The sequence below is a fragment of the Pelodiscus sinensis genome, chromosome 6 (assembly GCF_052426305.1).
Source record: "Pelodiscus sinensis isolate ZL-2025 chromosome 6, ASM5242630v1, whole genome shotgun sequence".
Classification (NCBI taxonomy): domain Eukaryota; kingdom Metazoa; phylum Chordata; order Testudines; family Trionychidae; genus Pelodiscus; species Pelodiscus sinensis.
In genome coordinates this window covers 45,626,857-45,653,151 of record NC_143057.1, presented here as the reverse complement: position 1 = coordinate 45,653,151, position 26,295 = coordinate 45,626,857, and the positions used below count along the sequence as shown (strand labels likewise).

At 41.7% G+C, this 26,295-nt stretch overlaps 1 protein-coding gene across 8 annotated transcripts in view; it reads right to left on the bottom strand.

The window, feature by feature from the left end:
• LOC149524143 (uncharacterized) overlaps positions 1–15,355 on the bottom strand; it is a 148,395-nt gene extending 133,040 nt beyond the window's left edge. The window contains exons 1-2 of one of the 8 annotated variants that reach the window (XM_089779118.1): positions 15,088–15,355; positions 6,958–7,050 (exon numbers count right to left, since the gene is read on the bottom strand). In XM_089779118.1, coding sequence (XP_089635244.1) covers positions 6,958–7,050; positions 15,088–15,103 — 109 coding nt within the window. In that variant the 5' untranslated portion in view covers positions 15,104–15,355. The remainder of the gene's footprint in view (positions 1–6,957; positions 7,051–15,087) is intronic. The other 7 variants (XM_089779116.1, XM_089779117.1, XR_016349791.1 and 4 more) reach the window with 7 other exon arrangements.
• Between the last annotated feature and the right edge of the window lie 10,940 nt (positions 15,356–26,295).

Sequence of the window (26,295 nt, the reverse complement as noted above, 5' to 3'; positions counted from 1 at the left end):
TTGTAAAGAAAGCCTCCACTTGCTGCTGGGAGCTAGGGCCAGAAGGTCCAGGAGCCCCTGGTAGGAGCAAGCAACTTTGTCAATTTCACAGCTCAGTAAGCCATGAAATTGACAAGACTGCCCAGCTCATGGTGGGGAGTGGACAGGGCTGAGGAGAATCGGCAGCTGCAGCCTGGTGGCAAGAAAACCCAGGCTGTTTCCCCTGACTCCTCGCAGGTAACAGAGGAGGAGGAGGAGAGAAGCCTTGAACTGCTTCCTCCAACTTCCACAGGGAACCAGAAGCATGAACAGCAGAGTCAGTGGAGCTGACAGATCAGGCTCCTCACACTGCCCCTCTTAGGTCAGTAGAAATGCTCCTGGTGAGGATGCTGTAAATTGACCTAATAGAGGCCTACTTACATACATTCTTTATTAATGGGAAACTTCCACACAAACAACTTAGTGAATTTCTTCCTTCTCGTTCCAGGTATTCCAAGGTCTGCAGGAAAATCTCAGGACTGTAAGTCTCTGGCACTTATTTGGAAGCTGAGCAAGGAGGGCAACTATCTGTAAATTTACTGACAGTCTGTTTAAAAAAAAAAAAAAAAGCTAAAATTGGAACTGGCTGTAAAAATATTTAGGATGCATCTACATAGTGTTATTTTGGAATAACGGCCATTATTCTGAAATAACAATGAGCGTCTACACAGCAATTCCATTATTTTAAAATAAATTCAGAATAATGGACAGCTTATTCTGACTTCTGTACACCTCTTTCCATGAGGAATAACGCCTCTTCTGAAATTATTTCAGAATAGCAGGAGTGTGGATGCTCCACTTCTGCTATTTTGAAATAGCTCCTCCCCCAGGGCCATTCAAAGTAATTACTCCCTAGTGCAGTGTTTCCCAATTTTATTTGGCCAAGGAACCTTTTTAAACTTGGAAGAATTTCAAGGAACCCCTAGGGAAAGTTTGTCAAGCAAAAAAAAGGGGGGAGCGCGAAACCTCCTCCCCCTCCAAATAAGTAAGGATAATAATAATGAACAAATGCTAAATAAGGTCATGAGATCAACATTTAGTTTAATTGCACATATTTAGAAACAAAAATCACATGTACAAAAATATAAAACTCAAAACCTAGTATGAATTATATTGGCAGTTTTCAATGTGAACAGTAGTTTTTCTTCTTTTCTTGGCAAATTCTTTTTATATTTTGTTTAATACTAAAAAGTTGGATTTGCATATCTGGCACTTCATTCAATTGATTTCTGTATTTTGTTTTTGTTGCTGCATAATTCAAGAACCCAGTTTCTCACAAGCATGTACTGGGGAAGGTTAACAACTGACAAATTGCACGTCTTGATAAAGCTGAATATTCTTGACATAAGCCGCCCCAAACCGTAATCAGAGAAATTTCTTTAAATGTTTGTATTAATTGGCCATCTGAAGTGATTTCAATTAGGTTTTCATAATCTTGCATAGAAAAACTGACTGGCTTTCCTGTTCTATTTAATGGATTTCAAACCCAGTTATTGTTGTCATTTTTGGTTGGAAAATACTTCATGATGTTTGTGTATAAATCATCACAAAGATAATCTGCAATGTGCTGGCCAGGAAAAAGAGTACAGGAGACAGCTTGGAGAAGAGTTGTCTGGCCAGAAGGGAGGGTACAAGAGGGGACTTGAGGCAGGGTGTCAGAGCAAGCTGGGAAACCCCGACCTCCCCCTCCAGATCAAACTCTACCACTTCCCCAGCAGGCTGGGGAGGGGCGCAGGGGAGAGAGAGCAGCAGCACATGGGGGCAGCGAGCCTGAGCATACCCCGAGGGGGGCATCAGAGCCCAAGTGTGCCCCAAGGGGGGGCAGCAGAGCCTGAGCCAGGTTCCACTCAGGCAGCAGGTAAAAAACATGCCGAGGTCCAAGAGCGGCTCCTTGGCTCTGGCCACTCCTTCCCCTCACCCTCGCAGCAGCCGCCACTGTAAATGCTGCCGCCTGCACACAAAGAGGAAGCGGTTGCAAGGCACCGGGACAGGGCATTCCTGCAGGCTGAGGAGGGGCCGCACCACGCGCAGGGGTGGGGCAGCCACAGTGGGTGGTGGAGTGGTCAAAGCCGCAAGCCCCCCAGAAGCTCATCCTCACTGGCAAAGCCCCAATGGGAGCTGCCTACGGGTTCTGCAGGGAGCTGGGGAGCAGAATTTTTTTCGCAGAACCCCGTGTTGCACTTCACGGAACCCCAGGGTTCCTCAGAGCACCATTTGGGAAACACTGCCCTAGTGCTTCCTGGGGTTCTAAATTGAGGTAGTGCATTCACATTAGGCGAGCCTGCCTCGGATTAATTTTGAGACTTCCCTGTAGTGTATTTCAGAGTATTTCTTCCAGAATAACTTATTGCGAAACGAGTGTAAAGTATAGACGTAGCCTTACAGAGCAGTTTAAAATCATTGAGCTTTGCAGTGGAGCTGAGGTGTCCCTCCTCCTTGGCCCCAGAGCAAGCTCTGCACTGCAGAGCAGCTCCAGGGATGCTAATTCACAGGGCAGGGCGAAAGAGGGGAATTCTCCAAATGCGGGCTCCCTCTGATGTGCTGTTTCTCCACCTCTGGCTTTGAACTTTACTTTGGCATTGCTAGCATCAGCACAGCAGCAATTTTTGCTGGGCTCCCCATGACTGAGGAGAAGTGGGGGACAGTGGGCTGGGACTAGTACCTTCCCCATCGGTAAGTCACAGCAGGGTAGTCGCTGGTGGTAGCTCCTGGTCCCAGCCAGGTGAATGGCTGCTGGGTGTCCTCTCACAGGGTGGGAGAAGGGCCAGGGGTATAGTAGGAAAAGTATTGTGTCTGCATGCCAGCCAAACTGCTGCAGGTACATCTGCCTGTGTTGCGGACTCCCTCCTCCCCACAGCCGCCTGGATTGGTTTGCCTGGGTTTTACAGGTGCCATCACGATCAGCTCAGCTGAGAGACTGGAGTGTTATGATATATGAATAAAAAAATTTAATATTGCTCACTTTTGTCTTTGAGTCATCTTTCTATTATTTAAGAATCAGTCCATAAAGAGTTTGCTTGTCCATAATTTTCTACATGGTCCATAATTTTCAGCCGTTGGCACTCCTGAAGCTGAATGCCCTCCCTCCTCCTGCACTATGGTACTCATTTTCCCTGAACCCTCCCAGGGATGTGGGGTCTTCATTATTTTAAAGGAAATCTTTCTCCATAATGCTGACAGACAGCTGGAAAATCTGGCATGTTTAAAGAAGCATGATGCCAGGGAAGGTGGCTGTTCCCCAGAGATTGTGAATGGTCTTTGGGCTATTACATTAGATGTTATGTACGCGTAGCCGAAGTACAGACCCATTAGCATTAATAGAAACTACCATGTAAATCCTTCACACATCAGTGATAGACTAAATTCTTTAATACAATGGCTCAAAATGCACATTTGCATATTATAGACTCATAAGACCAAGTATTTTACAGTAAGTCATTTCTCTGAAATTGCATGGTGCAAAATTGTAATTTTTATGCCATAAGTAAAACTATTCTGTTGGTCACCCTAGTGACCTTATCGCTAAACACTAACTAAGTTTTGAAATGGCAGCAGCACAGCAAGTCTCAAAAATCAATTCAATTGATTTCTATTTATGCAGAAGCACAGATCTTTACAGTGGAGGAAGTTCTTTTTTCCAAGTAGATTAAAGCTGGGACTAAATTCAAATTTCCCTTCTCCTCTTCTCGGCTTTCTATGACTATTCCAATAGCTTCCCTCCCTTCCTTTATGAAAGCCTCCAATTACAATTGCTAATTTGCCCCTATTTTTACTATAAGAGGAGCCACAATCAACATCTTTGAGGGAAGGAAAGGGAAAGAGGAGTTGAAATCTGTATCTAGATTTTTCAGTCCATCTCCATATTTTATGTTGCAGACTTAATCTTAAATGTCTCAAAGGTATTTGCTCAATTTAGAATGTAAGAAATGTACTAATTGGAATAACATTCCTCGACACTTGTGCTCCTCGTATGAGGTGCAGGCAGTACCATCATCTTCCTCCAAGGAAGAGTAATTCAAAGACACCTAGCTGGGGGTTTCCTAGCAGTCACACTAGTGAAAGCAGGTGCATTAAAATCAGAACATTTCCTGGATATTCTTGCTTCACCCTTTACTTGTTCTCCATGTTTTCTTTGTTAGGAGCTACAGATTACATGTTGCTTTCAAATCAGTGCTTCTTGAAACAGTTAGCTAGATTCCATATGAGCAAAGGCAATTCTTCATTTATTCCTAACCAGTGCATAGCATCTGAATCTGGAACTGCTTGGTAATAGTGACCTAAAATAATCAAATTGAACATCTTTGGTGGTGAAAATACTACAACACCTCAAACATTGAAGCATTTAAATTCAAAGAGGATTCTACACAAAAATGAGGAAGTTAGAAATTGAAAGGTACAGTGCAAAAAGTGAAATTTCTGCAAGCTGTATGGAAATCTTGTAAAGACATCATAATAGAGTTCCAACTTAAACGTATACCCCAAATTAAAAAAAACAATAAGAGAATTAAAGATGTATCACCATGCCTAAACAAAGTAGAATCATCAGGGAGACAAAAAGGCATTCTTAAAAAAAGAGGAAGTTAAATCCTAGTGAGGAAAATAGAAAGGAGCATAAATGCAAGTGAAATGTAAAAATGATTCATTTAGTTTTTCCACAATGACCATATCGTCCTTGAGTGCTCCTTTAGGATCTTAATCAACTAGTGGTCCCCTAAGGTACCCTAAGACTAAAAACAAATTTGAAGGACAGCTATCCCAAGACTCAAAAAGGAATAACAAAATAACTTTAAAAACAACAATGGCCTGTAGCACCTCAGGGTATATCCACACTGCAGGATAAGGTCAAATTAAGATACGCAACTTCAGCTATGTTAATTGCGTAGCTGAAGTCGAAGTACCTTAGCTTGATTTTTGGCACTGTCCAAACTGCAGGAAGTCAAAGGGAGAACACTCTCCCGTAGACTTCCCTTACTCCTCATGGTAGCAGGACCACCAGCATTGACTGGAGTGTCCGTCTCAATTCAAATTAGCTGGTCTAGTGAAGACACACTAACCCTGGAAGATCTACAGCAGTAGCTTCGGTCTTCTCTGTAGAGTAGAGATACCCTTAGATACTAACAAAAATATATAAATAGTATAACATATTTGTTAGTCTCTAAAAGGTGCTACAGGACGATTAAGTTTTTTTAGTTACAGACTCACATGACTACCCGCTGGGACTTAGTAGCAAAATAGTTTGAGTATATGAAAAGCAGCAAACTTGATAAACAACCAGTGAGAGCCACTAGCTGATCAAAATGCTAAAAGAGCACTCAATGAATTCTTCACAAAAAAGGAAATGGAAAGATTCCCAAACTTGAACCTTTCTTTTTAGGTGACAAATCTGAGGAACTAAGATATCATTAGAGGAGGTTTTGGAACAAATAGATAAACCAAACAATAAGTCACCAGGACCAAATGGCATTCACCCAAGAGTTCTGAGGGGACTCAAATACGAAATTCAAAACTGTTGTTTGCAACTTATCCTTTAAAATCAATTTCTGTACCAAATGACTAGTGAATACCTAATGTGATGTCAGCTTTTAAAGAGTGCTCCAGAGGTGATCATAGCAATTACAGGCTGGTAAGTGTAACTTCAATATCAGGCAAACTGCTTGAAACTACAGCAGAGAACACAATTGTAAGACACACAGAGGAATATAATTTGTTGGGGAAGAGTAAACATGGTGAGGCATGATTTTACTTTACAATCTACTAGAATTCTTTGAGGAGGTCAATAAGCATGAGGACTAGAGGGATGCAACTTCTAGGCCAAGAAGCAATGGGCTTAAATTGGAGCCCCTTTAGGTTGGGCATTAGGAAAAACCTCCTAACTGTCAGAGTGGTTAAACCATGGAATAAATTACCTAGGGAGGTTGTGGAATCTCCATCACTGTGGATATCTATGAGCAGGTAGACATCTATCAAAGATGATCTAGATGGTGCTTGCTCCTGCTATAAGGGCAGGGGACTAGACTTGATGACCTCTTGAAGTCCCTTCCAGTTCTAGTATTCTATGATTCTATGAAATTGATGAGACTGGGATTTTTTCGGTTTGGAAAAGAGATGACTAAGGGGAGGGAATAGAGATCTATAAAATCAAGTTTGTATAGAAAGTAGATGAGTACTGTCTACTTTTAATAAACACAAGAATTAGGTGGTCACCAAGTTAAATAAATAGTCATTCATAAAAAAGGCAGTATGTCTTCACACCACACCCCATTAACCTGTGGAATTCTCTGCCAGAGGATATTGTGAAAGCCAAATCGATAACTAGGTTTAAAAAAAATTAAAAAAAATAAAAAGAAAAAAAGAAAAAAAGAAGAAGATGAATTCATGGAGAATGGAGAAAAGGTTGACTAATGACTATTAGTCAGAATGGGCAGGGATTGTATCCTTAGGCTCTGTTTGACAGAAGCCAGGAGTGGATGACAGGGGATGGATCACTTGATGATTACCTGGTCTGTTCGTTCCCTCTGAGGCACCTGGCATTGGCCACTGTTGGAAGACAAGATACTGGGCTGACAGGCCTTTGGTGTAACCCAATATGGCTGTTCTTAGCTTCTATGTTGAGCCATTTGTGAACCAAAGAATTTTGCATAGTATACTAAAAAAATGGGGTCCCAAAAGAATTAGGAACCAGACTGAGGACAGGGTAGTCATATAAGTTGAAGACTAGCAATGGTGGGCAGCAGGTAATTTCACTACTTGTTAGAGGATTGCAGAAAAAAAAAAAAACCACACACAAACCACACATACACACCACTATTAGAGATCTTTAAAAAAAAGTTTCAGATTTAAAGGGAACTTAGTACAAACTAGCATTCAGTCCTGTTTAGTAATGGAGGTAGAAAAAAAGTCAGGCATGCTGGAGTTTACTGCACAGAGTAAATGACTTACCTTGCCTCCATGTAATGTAGGTATACAAGTGGCACAAATGTCTCTTGTGCCATCTGAGTCCAAACACAGCACCTTGAGGCTGGAGTTGATCTGCTGACAGAGCAGACAACTTTAGACACAATGACATCATAGAGCACATGAAGGACTGTTTCCCTAGCTGAAGATTTTAGTAGTAGGTCTGGGTGACCATGAGAACAAATCAATGACTGGTGTACTAGGCACAAAGCAGCTGATGTCATCAACTTCTAGAGAGCCTGAAGGAGAGGTCATAAACTGACTCTGGTTTGGCTCCGAGTGTAACCTTGATATGTAGGCGGCATCTAGACAGTGGGGGCTATTTCAGGATACCAGAAATATCCTGAAATAGCAATTCTGTGTCTTTAAACTCGCCAGTTATTTCTAAATATATTTTGAAACAGGTGCGCTATTCCGGCGTTCCTATAATCTTCATTCCATAAGGGTTAAGGGACTTGTCAGAATAGTGTTTTATTTCAAAGTTTAGCACTAAATTTCAAAAAATGCTATTTCAAGACAAGCTAGACAAAATTGTGTAGCTTATTTTGAGGTAAGGGTGCTGTGTAGACACACACGTAAAGAGGAAGAGACCTTCACACTTCATATAGATGGCTAGAGAAAAGTCCAGGCCTCTGTGGTAGCTTTCTCTGAAAGTTTTCCACTTCCGTGAGCAAAGCCAAAAAGGCAAGAGAATCTGCCTGACTGAAAAGTTTTTGAAAGTGTTAAGGGATTAATTTTTTGATGCTCTTGGAGCTTCCTGAGAGAAGGGAAATCCATACTGAACCCAGGTGGTTCCTATTTACCATCTGTAAATTACAAAAAAAGCAAGAAAAGAACATTCAATAAAATGGAAAGGTGATACATTTTCCTCAGTGTATGCACATCATGCTTCACTTGGCACACAACCAGGATTCATCAATAAACTGGGTCCACTGGTTGGGTCATTTGCGTCCTAGACTCAGTCCAGATACTGCAACATGAACACTGATCCATGCTCCCAGTAATACATTTAGAAGCTGCTAAAAGGAAATACTATTTTACACATTGTTAAATTAGTGGGTGGATCTCTTTGCCCCAAGACATTAAGAGGCCAAGTGCTGAACAGCATTTAGAAGTTATTAGAATGTAGGAGGAATGAAAATATCCACAGTTACATTTCACTGGATTTTTAGAAGGGAATATAAACTTATACTTAAGGGAATAAGCCAACCACTAATTGATGTAACTTAAAAGGAAATCACCTCTGTGGCTAATTACATCCTGTTTGCTTTTCTTGCATTTCCTATCAAAGATTAGATATTGGTACTGTCAAGCACAGGATATTAGACAACACAGAGATAGCGCTGCAGTTGATGTGCTCACACTAGAAACAAAAAAGCCAATGGGAGCTCCGGCTCCCACTGACATCTTTCCTTTAGCTTCATCATTTCCATGTTTCTGATTAATAATAAACAAAGAGAAAAAAGTGCTGACATCAAGATGTTCCTGTATATGATCTCCATCCTGAAACACATATGCAGGTGAGACCATCCACCTGTGCAAAGCCCTATTGATCCCATACAGAGAGGCTTTCAATGAGGCACTTGCTTTGCTTCAATCAGTTGCTGGGCCACAAAACACAAGATGGCTTTACTCAAGGTAATGGAGGGTTTTGCCTTTAATTTCAGTGGTGTCAGGATTTCACCTATAAAACCGATGACTCAAAGTCTGTCAAAGCACCAAGATGAAGAGATCTTGTGAAAACAGAGACCATGAATCACTTAAACAAAGACTTCTCCATGTGTATGCAAGGCTTCCCAGGAGCTTCCTATTACTCCTTCCTGAGTGTATTTGATATAATTACCTTTTTATTAAAGTATCCCAGGGTAACATTTTCAAAAAGCACCTGTGTTCCATTTTAAAATTGGAATCAATTGGAGTTAATCACCTACTGGAATTTTTTGAAGGCAGCTAGGTGCCTATCTACAACAATAGGCACTTTATACCTTTAAAAATCTGACCTTTAGGAGCCCAAGTCTTACTGAAAGCCACTGGATTTCAAGCTATCAACGTGTCAGAGGAGTAGCTGTGTTAATCTGAATCTGCAAGAACATCAGGAAGTCCCGTGGCACCTTATAGACTAACAGATTTATTGGAGCATAAGCTTTTGTAGGCAAAGACCCACTTCATCTTTAAGATGCTTGTCTATCAAAGTGACTTAGGCACTTGGAAATGGAAACAGAGGCCTACATGACATAGGATGTTATTTTTGCAAACTTTATCCTCAGTGCTTAAAGATGAAATATTTAGAATCATATACATGATTCTGAGTGACTCAGATGAGTGAGCTGCTCTGAAGCGTCATAGACTTTGAAAGGGCAAGCATAAGCTTCAGAAGTTAACGTTTTAAAAACCATGAACTTTTTTAATTATAGCACATCATAGGTTAGAGTCAAAGAATGATCTTTTAAAGTTTAACTCTGAGCTTCACATCATCATCATTAGTCTATTACACATCAAGAAACTGTCAAGAAACGTATTTCCTATCCAGTTTACAAGAAGGAAGACAACGTGTCTAAAAGTCTATCCTTCACTCTTCTTTGCATTTTTACATCTGTCTACTGTAGGATAACTATATTTCCACATGCTGAATATGGGACGCATCGTAAAATTGCATGTATTCAAGCAATTCAATGACATTAAGAACTCTAGTAATGTTCAATTTAATATCAAGTTGACTGAGCTGAACCCCTGTTAGAAACAAATATAGTGCGGCTGAATTTCATTTCTTTCTTTCTTATTTTTAAGATTTTAGGGTTCACAAGAGGAGGGCTTACACACACACAGTCCTGTACAGCTCTCTCAAAAGAACAGAGGGCATATGACCCTTGCCACTTGGTACTCTCCATCCTCCATGCTTAGCAGTGCCCCAGGACAGCACCGCCTTTCCAGATGCAGCAACTTTGAGGCAATGCATGGGAGAGATACACAGGGTCATATTTCCACAAAGTTCAGTAGCTAAATACAAAAAATATGGAAATGGCAGAGGTGCGTAATGACTTCATTTTGGTTTTCACCAAGAAGGTCAGTGGTGATTGGATACCTAACATAGCACCAGTGGAAATTAATTGGTTCAGAAGTTAAAATAGGAAAAGAATAAATTAAAAATTACTTAGAAAAGTTAGATGTCAAGTCACCAGGGCCTGGTGAAATACATCCTAGAATATTCAGGGAACTGACTGAAGAGATATCGGATCCATTAGGTATCATCTTTAAAAAGTCATGAATACAGAAAAGATTCATGAAGACTGGAAAAGAGCACATATGGTGCCCATCTATTTAAAAAAAAAGGAAATAAGGACAACTTAAGGAATTGCATACCAGTGAGCTTAACTTCTGTACCAGGAAAAATAATGGACAAATATTTAATCTCTCTGCAAACAAGAACATAAGAACGGCCGTACTGGGTCAGACCAAAGGTCCATCTAGCCCAGTAGCCTGTCTACCACAGTGGCCAGCACCAGGTGCCCCAGAGAGGGTGGACCGAAGACAATGATCAAGCGATTTGTCTCCCGCCATCCCTCTCCAGCCTCTGACAAACAGAGGCCAAGGACACCATTTTATCACCTGGCTAATAGCCTTTTATGGACCTAACCTCCATGATACAACTAGAAGATAAGGTGATATATAGTAATCAGCATGGATTCGTAAAGAATAAATCATGTTAAAGCAACCTGATAGTTTTCTTTGATAGGATATCCACAGGCTTTGTGGATAAGGGAGAAGCAGTAGATGTGCTATAGCTTGATTTTAGGGAGGTATTTGATACAGTCTCTCAAGATCTTCTCATTAATAAATTAGGGGAATACAATCTTGATGGAGTTACTATAGAGTGGGTGCATAACTTGTTGGATAAGCATTCCTAGAGAGTAGGAATCAATGGGGTTCTGCAGGGATCAGGTTTTGGGAGCAGTTTTGTTCAATATCTTCATGAGTGATTTAGCAAATAGCAGCCTCAACCTGCCCGCACGCCCCGCCAGGAGCATCCGCAGCACGGCGTACGACGGGCAACTGAAACTGCACAGTAAGACACTAAATCCCTTTTCCCCGCTCCCGGTGAGGACCTTGTCCCCGGATCGGCCGCCGGGGGCTTCCCCTTTTCCCTGACCCCTTATCCTATGTTCAGACTAGGACCCAGGGACCTCCCAACAGGGGCCAGGGCAACAAGTTCGCTGACCCCCGGTCCGGATGCCCGGCTGGGTGATTGCACTCTATCCTCAGGACATAAACAGGGAATCATAGACGGCGGGTCCGCTGAACCCTCCTTCCCCGCCGGGAGGGGGCGCTCGCACCCATGATAAGCCGTCACAATACCCATTTGGATAGTAATTTACCACCTAAAAGTTACAGTCAAAACTGATAGCAAACACATATAAAAGCTTGAATTAAATCTAAGTATTTATATGTATTTTATATGAGCATTTCCCCAAGCAAATACTTCAGTTCTATTTTTACTGTGCTGTACATTTTGGCAACACAAGAAGAGAAGAAAATATTCCAAAAAACTCACAGATTTCTGTTTCAAGCTTACAATGGTCCATCACATTTGTGGGGAGGAAGTAGGTCCCTTCCTCAAATATTTACATTTTGAAACCCTATGCAATTTTTAACCCATCCCTTATCCCACAAAGTGACAAATAAATCCCATAGGACTTTCATTCCAGATCAGACTGTTAATCTATATGACCAGAACCAAACCTTCACCCTGCAGTGACCACTACACAATGGTTCAAAAGACTGAAAACCTGTCATAATTTTGTACATGACAGACATCCTTTCTTGACGAAAGCAATGATCGGTTCCACTACTGATGCATATTTTAACCATCACAGTAGTTAAAAATGCTGTGCATTATCATAAACCATCTACCACCATTGCCTGAAGTTGTTTGCCACCAGCTGTGTTCTAGGTTCCAATCATTTGATGTCCAAGTGATATTTTCCTGACAAAGTTTCAGGATCTCGGGGTGTATCTACACTGCACCGTTTTTCCAGAATAATGGCTGTTAATACAGAAAAACAATACTAGCGCCCACATTGCAATTACGTTATTTTGACGGAAAGTCAAAATAACAGACAGCTTTTTCTGACAGTGGTAAACCTCATTCCATGAGGAATAAACCCTTTTCTTAAAAAGCTCTCTGGGTATGTCTACGCTACAAAGTTAGTTCGAACTAACGTCCGTTAGTTCCAACTAACTTTCATAGGCGCTACACTAGCGCTCCGTTAGTTCAAATTTAATTCAAACTAATGGAGCGCTTAGTTCGAACTAGGAAAACGTCATTTTACGAGGATTCAGCCTAGTTCGAACTAGCTAGTTCAAATTAAGGGGTGTGTAGCCCCTTAATTCGAACTAGTGGGAGGCTAGCCCTCCCCAGGTTTCCCTGATGGCTACTCTGGCCAACACCAGGGAAACTTTTCTGCCCCCCTTCTGGCCCCGGACCCCTTAAAGGGGCACGGGCTGGCTACAGTGCCCATGCCAGGTGCAAGCCTGCCAGCACCCAGCCAGCAGACCCTGAACCTGGCACAGATTGAGCCACCCACCCGATGCCCCCCAGCCCTCCCCTTCTTCCCGGGACCAGGCTGGCGGCTCCCGGGAGCTTGCCCGGGACCGCAAGAGGTGGGCACCCGCCTGGGCTAGTGCAGACATCGTGGACCTCATCCACGATCTCCGCACTAGGCACAGCAAAGTGGCCATCTAGGGCAGGAGAGCTGCCAGCACTGGCCACCCAGGAGCAGGTGTGCAAGAGAATCAAGGGGGTCCAGTGAGACCCCCGACCCTGAGCTTACAATGGCCGTCCTGGGTCGGACCAAAGGTCCATCTATCCCAGTAGCCTGTCTGCTGACAGCGGCCAACCCTAGGGACCCTGGAGGGGATGGACCGAAGACAGTGACCAAGCCATTTGTCTCGTGCCATCCCTCTCCAGCCTTCCACAAACCTTGGGCAGGGACGCCACTCCTACCCCCTGCTAATACCACTCCATGGACCCAACCTCCATGACTTGATCTCACTTCCCTTTAAACTCTGTTCTAGTTCTAGCCTTCACAGCCTCCTGCAGCAAGGAGTTCCACAGGTTGACCCTTTGCTTTGTGAAGAAGAACTTTCTGTTATTAGTTTGAAGCCTGCTACCCATTCATTTCATTTGGTGTCCTCTAGTCCTTCTATTATGGGAACTAATGAAGAACTTTTCTTTATACACCCTCTCCACACCACTCATGCTTTTATAGACCTCTATCATATCCCCCTCAATCTCTTCTTTTCTAAGCTGAGAAGTCCCAGTCTCTTTAGCCTCTCTTCATATGGGACCTGTTCCAAACCCCTGATCATTTTAGTTGCCCTCCCCTCTCCCACCCTCTCTTTCCCTCTCCCACAATTCCCTACCCCAAACCTACCATATTCTCTCACACGCAGTGCCTTTTCCACTTAAAGGGACTTTTATAATCACCTGCCAACATGGGCATTGTTGGCTTATATCTCCTCACTGCCAGACTATCAAGACAAAGATCAGGTGTGACTGAAGGCAAAGCTGGAAGATTACAGAAGTGCACGATCAATGTCAGTACAATTTATCCTGAAGAATCTTTATTGTTTATGCATGAGACAGAAAGAACCCAGCTTGACTTTCTGATCCTAGGCTGAGTTTGCACCACTGACAGGAAAAAAAAATTAGTCAGTCTTCAAATGGTGTCACTTAGCTCCATTGACATCAACAGACCTATTCTGTTTAGACCAGCTGAGATTTTGGCCACATTTCTATGTCTTTGACACAGTATTCCTGTGAGACTTAAACACACCACAATGTTACACAGCCAGTCTTCACAGCAGAGCTGCTCTAAGGCACCAATCCTCTTCCACCTTGCATCATTACAAACTGTGTAAAACACTACTGAATCAGAATGATAGACTCTCATACTAATCAGGACCACTCATCTTTCATGAGCATCCCCTCTCTCAGTCCATGTGCCTGCACATACACACACACACACACACACTCTATTTGTGATGGGTCTTTGCTGACTCAGCTCTTTGTGAATCCAGATGTGACATTAAAAAAAAAGTATCCTGAAGGGGCCTTAAGTCCAACGAGGGCTCTCTTGATCGGAAGCCTATCCCTGGGCTCATTTGCAAGGCAACTGTTGACAAGGGATACAGGGGTCCACCAGCTACATGCTTGAGCCACACACCACTTCTCCTTGCATGACCCTTGCCCATGGAAGAGCCAGAACAATCCCGCCCCCTCCATCCCTTGGCCTGTTCCACCCCAGTTCTTTCCCCATCTCTCCCCCCCCCCCCCAAGGGACTAGTGGGGCTAGAGGTCTGGTGCCAGCAGCAGGGATCACCCACACACATACCCAGCAGTGGCCAGGGGAAGTAGAGCAATGCGGCCCTAACTTGCCCTACTCCTCCAAGCTCCCAGTCACATTTCCCCACTTCCCACTGGTGAGTGCGGGGATGGTCCCACCCTCTCTCTTCAGCAGCATGCCAGGACCTGGTGGAGCAGAGCAAACTAAGGTCACATCGCTTCACTTTCCACACTGCTGCTGGTTAGGATGAAGGTGACCCCTGCAGCAGTTTCCAGGGCACCCTGTCAGTCCTCAGAGGTGCTGACCCTGCTGGGCCTTTGCCCCTCCTATCCATGGTTTTGTGGGTACACTCTCCCTCATGTTCCCCACATATCAGCCTTGCTCAGTCCTCAGTCACAGTACCCTGGTTCAAACTGTCTCAGCTCCTTCTGAACTCTCTCCAATTGTCCCTGCTGTTCAAGCAGTCCCAATGAGGAATATTGTTCCGCAGGACTCCCTCCCTGGAGACTCATCACTTCTTGGGGCCCTTCTGGACAAAGCTCTTCAGCTGGATCACTGAAAAAGAGTTCAGTTCCCCCTCTAGGCTATAACAAAGTCCAGTCCACTCTCCAAGTGGCTAGTGGGGAAGAACTAAGTCCTGCCTTTTACTCTAGTCCTAGGCCAGGGATTCTAAGGATAGCAGCTGTTCACCAGATCCCTTTAAATAAATTGCATCACTGCTACAATTCCCTGGACCATTTTCCCATGGCTCCATTATATTCTTTGTCCTTACCTTGGAGCTTTCTCATTGAGTCCCAGCAGTCAGCCCAGAACTTCTTTGCCTTTGTTAACAGTGCTCTGTACAAGCTCCCATAGCTCCCTCAATCAGCTAGGTGCAGCATCCACTCTCCTCTAGCTGTAGCAAGAAATTGATCTCATGATACTCCTGAAACTCTTCTTAATTTAGCCTGCTGGGCCCCAATTAGCTGCTCCCTGCAGCTTCTGATTACAACCACTTTAGATATCTTGGAGGACCTCTCTCCAGCCCTTTTCTGGGTCAGGGTGTGGTAGGGCCATGAGGCCTTCACCTAGTCAACCCCATCACACACACCAAGATTAGATGCAGGTTTGCACAGGTGTAAATAATGACACACAAGTACATATTAGTGAAGAATTAGGCCATACATTCTGTAAAATAATAAAGGCTGGAATGGCAAGTTATAAAGGTTTCCTGGCAAGATCACATGTCTGTAAATTCATTTCTCTTTTAAAAAGTCTATAAAATTATTAAGCCATGCTAAAAGTATTTTAAACACCAATCCACATGACATTCAATAGGATACATTACTAACTAATTTTATGCTAGTTACATGGCTAAAGGCATACACATTGAGCTCCAATTGCATGTATATTTTTATGAAGCCATTTCACAGGTCCTATTCAGCATCACTATACTTATAATTGCGTAAGAAAACTGAGAAGCACTAAAATTAATTGCTCACAAATTAATTTCTAAATTATAAAATTTTATTATGTTTTGAGGCAATAAACATGGAACATACAATAGGTAATAATACCCATTAGATTACACTGCATATTTCAACAACTGTATTTCTAGTTTGACTGAATGTTTGTAATTAGTGTTTTGGCATGAAAGATAAAATGAATATACAGGATAAGGCTACATTAAATTAGGACAGATAAGACACAGATATTGGCTAGGGCCTGATAGGAATCTTGATTACATTAATTTTATACTAGCACAATGCTACAGATGATAGAGGTAAGAGGGAGCAAAAGCTGATCCCAAGTATATGTTCTATGTAGTGGAACAAGTGAACATCTGGGGTGGAGCAGAGGCATTGTAAGCATTGGAATTCTTGAGATTTAATTCTTACTTGATGTATGGTATTTGATAAGTCACTTTACCTGGCTGATCTCATCTATAAAATGGAGATGATACATTTTACCACCAATTTCACAAGGAAGTTGTGAATATTAAAGGGAGAGGATTATGCAAAGTGTTCACTATTTACTTAACCCTGCTCCTACTGAAGATCAAGTAAGTTTTACCATAATTTTTTAGGTAAAATCTGAACACTTTTATAAATTCCACCCTATATAAAGAATGGATCTGATTCTCCTCTCACTCTGGTTTAATTGGCTCAGTGGAGACAATCTTCATCTGCAAATGGTGTCAGTGAAAATCTAATTAAGTTGCATATGTCTGTATAGCATTTTGAGCAAGTAAAGCTGCTATACTAGTTACATGGCTAAAGGCACACAGGTGTCCAAGGTGACATTACTAGTAATCATTTTATTCCAGTAAAAAGGCACTTCCTCAAAAGTTTGCATTTTAGGGTCTGACAATGTGTGAGGGAAGCTGAACATTCCAGCAGTCCAGCTGCGTTTCTGTCACTCAGTGCAACTGTCAATAACTTCCAGACCTGCTGTGCTCTCCTGCTTTGCATGGGGTTTAATTCAGCACATAGTTCACCACTACCACAACGTTTTTTAAAAATATGCAGAACACAGAAGTAGCTTGTATTACTAAAATCCTCATGTGCAAGCTAATTGGTTTAAATAGGGAATTCCCAGGTACCTAGATAAACTAGCTTTAAGCTAACTGAGCCTTCAGAAAGAGGCAAAGCAATGGATATCATAAAACAACTGAGACAAATAGGCTGGTTCATATACAATTATTTTCAGGTATATCCAACTCCAATGAGCATTGTTTTATACTCTACAACAGAGCCTTAATCTGATTGAAAGTAGTTAGAATAGGATTAATAAATGTATTAGAATCTGTGTCACTGAACATTTTTTATTTCATTACTTCTGGAATGAGTCTGTTGGTCCAAGAAAAGAAGAGTCTAAAAGGACATTCATCAGAAATATGGAACAGAATCAGAGAATGAAGACAACCACATCCTAGCCACACAAAGAACAGTCAGCTCCAGATGTTCTACCTTTTCTCTCAGAACAAAAAGAACTGCATTTAAGAGATTCATTCCCCTTCCAGCAGCGGAGAAAACTGCCAACAAAGGTTGTGAAATTACTTTCATTGAAGATATTCGTAGCTGGATTATAGACGTGACATTGCCTATTAAGGCTGGTTTACAGATAATAAACTGAACCCTGCCATGTTGCAGAAAGATGGACCAATTAGAGTTCCTTTTTGTTCCCAACTGATTCTACAATTTAATGAACACATGAAACTCCCATTATCATTAATGAAAGTTTTGTGCATGCACTGAGGGGAGAATAAAGCCCTGTAGATTTTTTTATAAACAGTATGAAGCAAACAAAAATTGTGAATCTCCAAGTGAAGTCACACAAATTGCAATATTCTGAATGAGGGATAATATTTGAAAGAGCAATCCTGGGGCACAGAAAGTAGAAACATGAGAGAGAAAGAAACTCTTACTCAAAACAGAGACAGGCAATTTAGTGTGGGCTCATCCTGAGACTGAATGCCTGCAAAATAAATAGTAAGAAAAAGCTTCCACAACCTAATAAAAAATAAGGCACCTGAGAAGACAAAAAATATTGATAAAAAATGATACCCTTCGATGTTCTGCACTGAATGCTGACACAAGTCAAATATTATTTTCCCTTTTAGTTTCTAAATACTTAGATTACAGTAAGTAATCAGTTGTATTGCTGATTAAAACCATCCCACTCTGAATGCCATCCTGAGACTAGTACAGCATCTCCTTCATTACAGGCAACATTCTGTGCAAAGTCATGGCCCCTTGATCTGTCTGCAAGTAGGACGCCCACTGAAAACCCATCTCACAAGAAAACAAGGGTCATAAGCATCAGTGAAATTCCTCACATCCTGGACTCTGTAGAGAGCACTCAGCAGGCCTAAAGAGTAAAAAGGCCATAATCCTTACAGATTCCTCTGGAAAGTTTATGCAGACTGTTAGTTTGCTGAAACTCTCACTCTGTAGGGGCACCCATCAAATAGAGAGATTCGTGGGGCAGCCACTGGTTTCTGGGTGTATTTACACTGCACCCTAAACTCAAATTAGCTGCACAATTTGAGCTGCACAAATTGTGTAGCTTCTTTCAAGTGTATTTTGAAATAGCTTATTTTGTAATTTGGCGTTGTCTACACAGCACCAAATTTTGAAATAAACCCCTATTCCGAAATGTCCCTTAATCCTGAAAGGGTTCAGAATAGGGTAACTAAAATGATTAGGGGTTTGGAAAGGTCCCATATGAGGAGAGACTAAAGCGCCTGGGACTTTTCAGTTTGGACAAGAGGAGACTGAGGGGGGATATGACAGAGGTCTATAAAATCATGAGTGGTGTAGAGAGGGTGAATAAAGAAAAGTTATTCATTAGTTCCCATAATATAAGGACTAGAGGACACCAAATGAAATTAATGGGTAGCAGGTTTAAAACTCATAAAAGAAAGTTCTTCTTCACACAGTGCATACTCAACCTGTGGAACTCCTTGCCACAGGAGGCTGTGAAGGCTAGAACTATAACAGAGTTTAAAGAGAAGCTAGATAAATTCATGGAGGTTAGGTCCATAAAAGGCTATTAGCCAAGGGGTAGGAATGGTGTCCCTGGCTTCTGTTTGTCAGAGGTTGGAGATGGATGGCACGAAACAAATCGCTTGATCATTGTCTTCGGTCCACCCCCTCCGGGGCACCTGGTGCTGGTCACTGTTGGCAGACAGGCTACTGGGCTAGATGGACCTTTGGTCTGACCCAGTACGGCCATTCTTATGTCCTTATGTTCCTTGTGGAACTAGTTTTACAGGGACGTCAGAATAGCACACACGTTATTTCGAAAGACATTTCAAAATAATGGGTCTGCTGCCAAGATACTGAATATCAGAAATACTTTGAAATAGCACTGCAGTGCATAGGTACACTCTATGTGAATGTGACATTTGGCTGTTACTTTGTGTCAATTATCAGCTTATTTATGTAACATATTACAACCACTTTTCTCAAAATATAACTAAACACAAGACATTACTGAAAAAAGCCAGCCATCCAGCATTTGTTGGCATAAGTTATTCTTTCAAAACTCATTGGCAACACACACATCTACATACATAAAAATCTTCTTCAGAAAGAGGTACCGTATGGAGAACTTAAGCATTTTTGTTGGGAACTGTTGCTTTTGTTTTCTTGACACACACTGACTCATATATGGTCTAATAGCCTCAGTACACAAAGTTTCTGTATTTGATAAGCAGCAGTTTCAGAGCTGACAGTATTCTAGTGTCATCTAGTATATTCTAAGTGACTTAAAATGGCAAATTCCATTACATTGTAATTTAACTTGAAATAAATCTGTTTTTATTTAGAATATGTTCAGATGTGGAAGCTAAAATTAACAATTAGACTCGAAGGCTGTGTCTAGACTGGCATGATTTTGCGCCAAAGCGGTTGCTTTAGCACAAAATCTTGCCGCCTGTCTACACTGGCCGCGAGTATTTGCGCAAGAACACTGACTTTGTAATGTACAAAATCAGTGGTTTTTGTGCAAATACTCTGATGCTCCCGCTCAGGGATAAGCCCTCTTGCACAAGTATTCTTGTGCAAGAGGGCCAGTGTAGACAGCCACATTAATTTCTTGTGCACGAAATCCCGATGGCTAAAATGGCCATCGGAGCTTTCTTGTGCAAGAGAGCATCTACACTGGCACGGATGCTTTTGCGCAAAAGATGGTTTTTGCACAAAAGCATCCGTGCCAGTGTAGACGCTCTCTTGCACAAATACTTTTAATGGAAAAGTGTATGCCTGACTCCTATTACTTTTAAACTGCAGAACTGCAGTGGGGGTTGCTCCTGGACAAGAGTGAGCCAGGACAAAGCGTTTTCCCTTATCGACTAATTTTGTAGTCAATACAAATTATACCAACTACACAATTAGTCAATCCTTAGTGTACAGAGGAAGGACGTAAGAGGAAGTGGAAAAAATAGTGTTCCACTGTTCTCTGAAGTGCTTTTTTTTTTTTTTTTTTTAAAGAGCAGTCTTCATTTTCTCTAGAACCTCCTACTTTCTGCAATATTAACAGAACAAAGTTGGCGTTCTAGGTAATTCACTCTTCCAGCTCTCGGTTCCTTGAGGTACAAGAGCCACAGCGATTATGTGAGCATAACTCCTCTCCTCAATCCATAGTAGGTATCCACTACATTGCACTGCTGGGGCTCAATGAGACAGAAAAAATAAGACTTCCAGTGCTGTCTGCCCTTGACTTTGTTCCCCCTCAGAACAAAGAGGAAATTTTAGCCTGCAGCAACTTTTTTCTTTTAAAGCACAACTCTTTGCTGTTAGCTCTTCTTTAAGTCAGTGCAGCATTTATATGGACACCCAAATAATTCATTTGGACCAGTGCAACAAGAAGTACCGAAGTGACACACAAAGACAGCTCACAGAAAGTCTCAACAAATAAAGTACCGCTTCCAGATCTGAGTTTGCAACTTTAAGGTCATGTCTGTAACAGAAACTCCATATAATCTGTCATCATTAGAGAGTCCATTGGCAAGATGGTATTACTGATATTTTGGGGTTCTTTTTTTCTTATACTGCCTTGTCTGCTGAAGAATCATTATCTTCTTCAGAGTTAGGGCAATGTTAAATAACTGTATAGCACACATTGTCCTACTTTCTAAGTCACAAAGCAAAGAAACCAGAGTATCTACAACTGGTGCCTTGGGAGATATAGTCAGCAAGTAGTTTATCACAGAAAGGAACAGGAGGCTTACAAGATTTAATATTTTTGAGGGTCCAGGTGAAGCTGTAATATTCACTGTGAATTTGTTCTGCTATTCCCTACACTACGTGGATTCATTAAAAAAGCAGACAGACATAAACACCTTAAAAATATGTGCTGAAGAAAGATTTTAAAGTGAACAGATATTTTTGAAAAATCCAAATACTTTCAAGGGAATACCCCTGGGAACTACTGTCGGAATGTGCCATCTTTTCAACAATAAACAAGGGTGAGAGACGTAAGAGTTAAGAGTATTTACTAGCTGGAAGTGAGAAAAATGCAATTGTCAGCTGCAAAATAGTCACTTTAGGGCTGCAGCTGCTTGCCAGTGCCAAATCTAAAGAGTCAGCCCCAAAAAGGACTGTTGGGAAAAATAGATTCTATAAGAAAACAATTCGGCATTGAGGAGAGTTGAACAACATTTAGGTTGTGATTCATAATATGCTTCACACCACTTGCTGAGAAAGTAACTCAGGATAATTATACAAAAACTAAAGTACATTTCATCCAATAAAATGAAAGTGGGTTAGCAAAGTGTGTTATGAATATGTTCTGGGTATAATCAAATTACAAAAATTAAGAAATGGGAACTAAAAACTTTCTTCAAGTGTTCATTGGTGAAGTGGGAAAGTACAGAACTATAGTAACCAGACTGAGGGAGGTAGAATCATAGAATCATAGGACTGGAAGGGACCTCAAGAGGTCATCGAGTCCAGCCCCCCGCCCTCAAGGCAGGACCAAGCTCCACCTACACCATCCCTGACAGATGTCTATCTAACCTGTTCTTAAATATCTCCAGAGAAGGAGATTCCACCACCTCCCTTGGCAATTTATTCCAATATTTGACCACCCTGACAGTTAGGAATTTTTTCCTAATGTCCAATCTAAACCTCCCCTGCTGCACTTTAAGCCCATTACTCCTTGTCCTGTCCTCAGAAACCAAGAGGAACAAATTTTCTCCTTCCTCCTTGTGACACCCTTTTAGATATTTGAAAACCGCTATCATGTCCCCCCTTAATCTTCTTTTTTCCAAACTAAACAAGCCCAGTTCATGAAGCCTGGCTTCATAGGTCATGTTCTCTAAACTTTTAATCATTCTTGTCGCTCTTCTCTGTACCCTTTCCAATTTCTCCACATCTTTCTTGAAATGTGGCACCCAGAACTGGACACAGTACTCCAGCTGAGGCCTAACTAGTGTAGAGTAGAGCGGCAGAATGACTTCACGAGTTTTGCTTACAACACACCTGTTGATACAACCTAGAATCATATTTGCTTTTTTTGCAACAGCATCACACTGTTGACTCATATTCAACTTGTGGTCCACTATGACCCCTAGATCCCTTTCCGCCATGCTCCTTCCTAGACAGTCGCTTCCCATCTTGTATGTATGGAACTGATTGTTCCTTCCTAAGTGGAGCACTTTGCATTTCTCTTTATTAAACCTCATCCTGTTTACCTCTGACCATTTCTCTAACTTGCTAAGGTCATTTTGAATTATGTCCCTATCCTCCAAAGAAGTCGCAACCCCACCCAGTTTGGTATCATCTGCAAACTTAATAAGCGTACTCTCTATCCCAATATCTACATCATTGATGAAGATATTGAACAGTACGGGTCCCAAAACAGATCCTTGAGGAACTCCACTTGTTATCCCTTTCCAGCAGGATTTAGAACCGTTAACAACCACTCTCTGACTACGGTTATCCAGCCAATTATGCACCCACCTTATCGTGGCCCTATCTAAGTTATATTTGCCTAGTTTATCAATAAGAATATCATGCGAGACCGTATCAAATGCCTTACTAAAGTCTAGGTATATGACATCCACCGCTTCTCCCTTATCCACAAGGCTCGTTATCTTATCAAAGAAAGCTATCAGATTAGTTTGGCATGACTTGTTCTTCACAAACCCATGCTGGCTATTCCCTATCACTTTATTACTTCCAAGTGTTTGCATATGATTTCCTTAATTACCTGCTCCATTATCTTCCCTGGGACAGACGTTAAACTGACCGGTCTATAGTTTCCTGGGTTGTTCTTGTTCCCCTTTTTATAGATGGGCACAATATTTGCCCTTTTCCAGTCTTCTGGAATCTCCCCTGTCTGCCATGATTTTTCAAAGATGATAGCTAAAGGCTCAGATACCTCCTCTATCAGCTCCTTGAGTATCCTGGGATGCCTTTCATCAGGACCTGGTGACTTGCTGACATCTAACTTTCCTAAGTGATTTTTAACTTGTTCTTTGTGTATCCTATCTTCTAAACTTACCCTCTCTCTGCTTGTATTCACTACGTTAGGCACACCTCCAGACTTCTCGGTGAAGACCGAAACAAAGAAGTCATTTCCAAGTTTCCTGTTACTGCTTCTCCCTCCTCACTAAGTAGTGGGCCTACCCTGTCCTTGGTCTTCCTCTTGCTTTTAATGTATTTATAAAAGGCCTTCTTGTTTCCCTTTATGCCTGTAGCTAGTTTGATCTCTTTTTGTGCCTTTGCCTTTCTAATCTTGCCCCTGCATTCCCGTGTTGCTTGCCTATATTCATCCTTTGTTAGTTGTCCTAGTTTCCATTTTTATATGACTCCTTTTTTATTTTGAGATCGTGTAAGATCTCCTTGTTAAGCCAAGCTGGTCTTTTGCCATATTTTCTATCTTTCCTACACAGCGGAATTGTTTGCTTTTGGGCCCTTAATAACGTCCCTTTGAAATACTTCCAACTCTCCTCAGTTGTTTTTCCCTTCAGTCTTGCTTCCCATGGGACCTTACGTACAAGTTCTCTGAGCTTATCAAAATCTGCCTTCCTGAAATCCATTACCTCAATTGTGCTGGTCTCCCTTCTACCTTTCCTTAAGATCATGAACTCTATTATTTCGTGATCACTGTCCCCTATACTGTCTTCCACTTTCAAGTTCTCAACTAGTTCCTCCCTATTTGTTAAAACCAAAGCCAGAACAGCTTCTCCTCTGGTAGCTTTTTCAACCTTCTGAAACAGAAAGTTGTCTCCAATGCAGTCCAGAAACTTATTGGATAGCCTGTGCCTCGCTGTGTTAGTTTCCCAACATATGTCTGGATAGTTGAAGTCCCCCATCACCACCAAATCTTGGGCTTTGGATAGTTAGACTGTTCTAGGATAGGTAGACTGTTCTCTACACCATTTCTGTAAGGAGCATTAGATCAGAAGCTATCTAGGCTCTTGATCTTTCCTGTCAAGCCTATTCATTTCCTTTTTACCCCAGACGTCCTCACTATCTGCTTCCCAAGCTATAATCTGCATGCAGGGGTGTACATGCAGGTGGAAGGGGACATGATGGAGTGCAAACAGAACACAGGACTCCCCACTGATCCCTAGCTAGCAGGATCATCCAAAGAGGACACTTCTAGCTAGTGACAAGTTAGTGTAGCCAATGAACATGCTAAGTGGATGCCAGATGCATGTGCGCATGAGAGAGAGAGAACTCTTCTGGATTTTCTCCTTTGACCAGCTCTAACTGGCAGAGTGGAGAGGTAGAAAATTATATGATAAGAGATGAGGCTGGAGAAGCCGGTAGAAATGAACGTACAGTGATACTTGACGGAGGAGACAGGAAGCTTGTATTTGAAGTGCTAGAGCAGGAGGATTCATGGGAGAAATGTATAAAAAGGGACTGACACGGTATATTCATTGTACACATATCACTTTAATAGTCTGACTAGGACAAGTCTAGTTATGCAGAAGTCAGAAGAGACATTGTCTTTATATTTGAATCACTGTCATCACTTGTTCAGGGAAGGAAGTTCAGAGTTTTACTTTTTTCTGTGATAGGCAGAATCTTACACATTAGCTACAAAGAACAAGTTCGATGGTAGCTTTAGAGGCCTTTCAATCATCACAGAGGAGCCATACAATTCTAAAGCATATCTGAAAGATTCTGGACTACTTCTCTCTGCATGGGTGTACATCATTCCAGTTATTTTAAGTTTGTCCATAACATAGTCACATCAGCTCAAAACAGACATTTAACCAAATGTTGGAACAATTGCTGGGGAAAGAATATTGATTTTCCATGGAAACCTAATTATGCTTTGTGTCTTTGGAGACGAAGAGGAAGATTTTCCAACTGCTAAATGGCTATTACAAACAATGGAAAGCTAAAATTAAAATGCAAAAATGTAAATACTGTACTTGACCTTAGCAAAATGTACATGCATTTACCAAGATTTCATAGTGGTTTTATGTTTAGAGAAGTAGAACTGAAATAAAAAATCTGTTTTTCAAGTCACTAAAAAATTCTTATACCCTTTCTTGTGTTGTGCCTGACTCCACAAGTAATCACACTGATTCACAGGTGACTTTAATGGAACTGCTCATGAAGTAAGATACCATTCAAGTGAGGAAATCAGAATCTGACTCTAACCACTTACTAACCGGCTGCATCTAGACTGGCAAGTTTTTCCGCAAAAGCAATTGCTTTTGCGGAAAAACTTGCCAGCTGTCTACACTGGCCACTTGAATTTCCGCAAGAACACTGACTATCTCATGTAAGATTGTCAGTGTTCTTGCGGAAATACTATGCTGCTCCCATTCGGGCAAAAGCCCTCTTGTGCAAATGTTTTTGCGCAAGAGGACCAGTGTAGACAACGCGGTATTGTTTTGCGCAAAAAAGCCCTGATCGCAAAAATGGCGATCGGGGCTTTCTTGCACAAAACCGCTTCTAGATTGGCCTGGACACCTTTCCATAAAAAGTGCTTCTGCGGAAAAGTGTCTGTGCCAATCTAGACGCTCTTTTTCACAAATGCTTTTAACAGAAAAACTTTTCCATTAAAAGCATTTGCGGAAAATCATGCCGATCTAGACGTAGCCACCATGTTTTAGCTGTGCTCTTTGGAGAAGCAGGGGGAAATAGAGGGGTTGGGAAAATGGTGTGAGGAGAGAAGGCTGGGTATTGAGGATTTCTTCCCATAAGTGCTTCAGTTTTGACAACTCATAACCAAGTTTGGTTAGCTTTTGCTTGCTTTAAAACCACACCAGATGATTCAATCTTTAAAAGCATGCATATGCAGAATTATTCTTTCTATAAAGCTCCTGTAAACACTTGTATACTAAGAAGGAAGGACTTTAGAGCTGTTATTTTATGTAAGTTGTAAATTCTGCAGGAGTGGAATCCCTTGCATTCCCTCCTGTAGAGACTATGAACTCCATTGAGTTAGGGGATCTGCCAGCTCACAATCTGCAGCCTGTTTTCTATACCCTCTTAGCCACCTGTTTAAACCCTGTCTAATACCC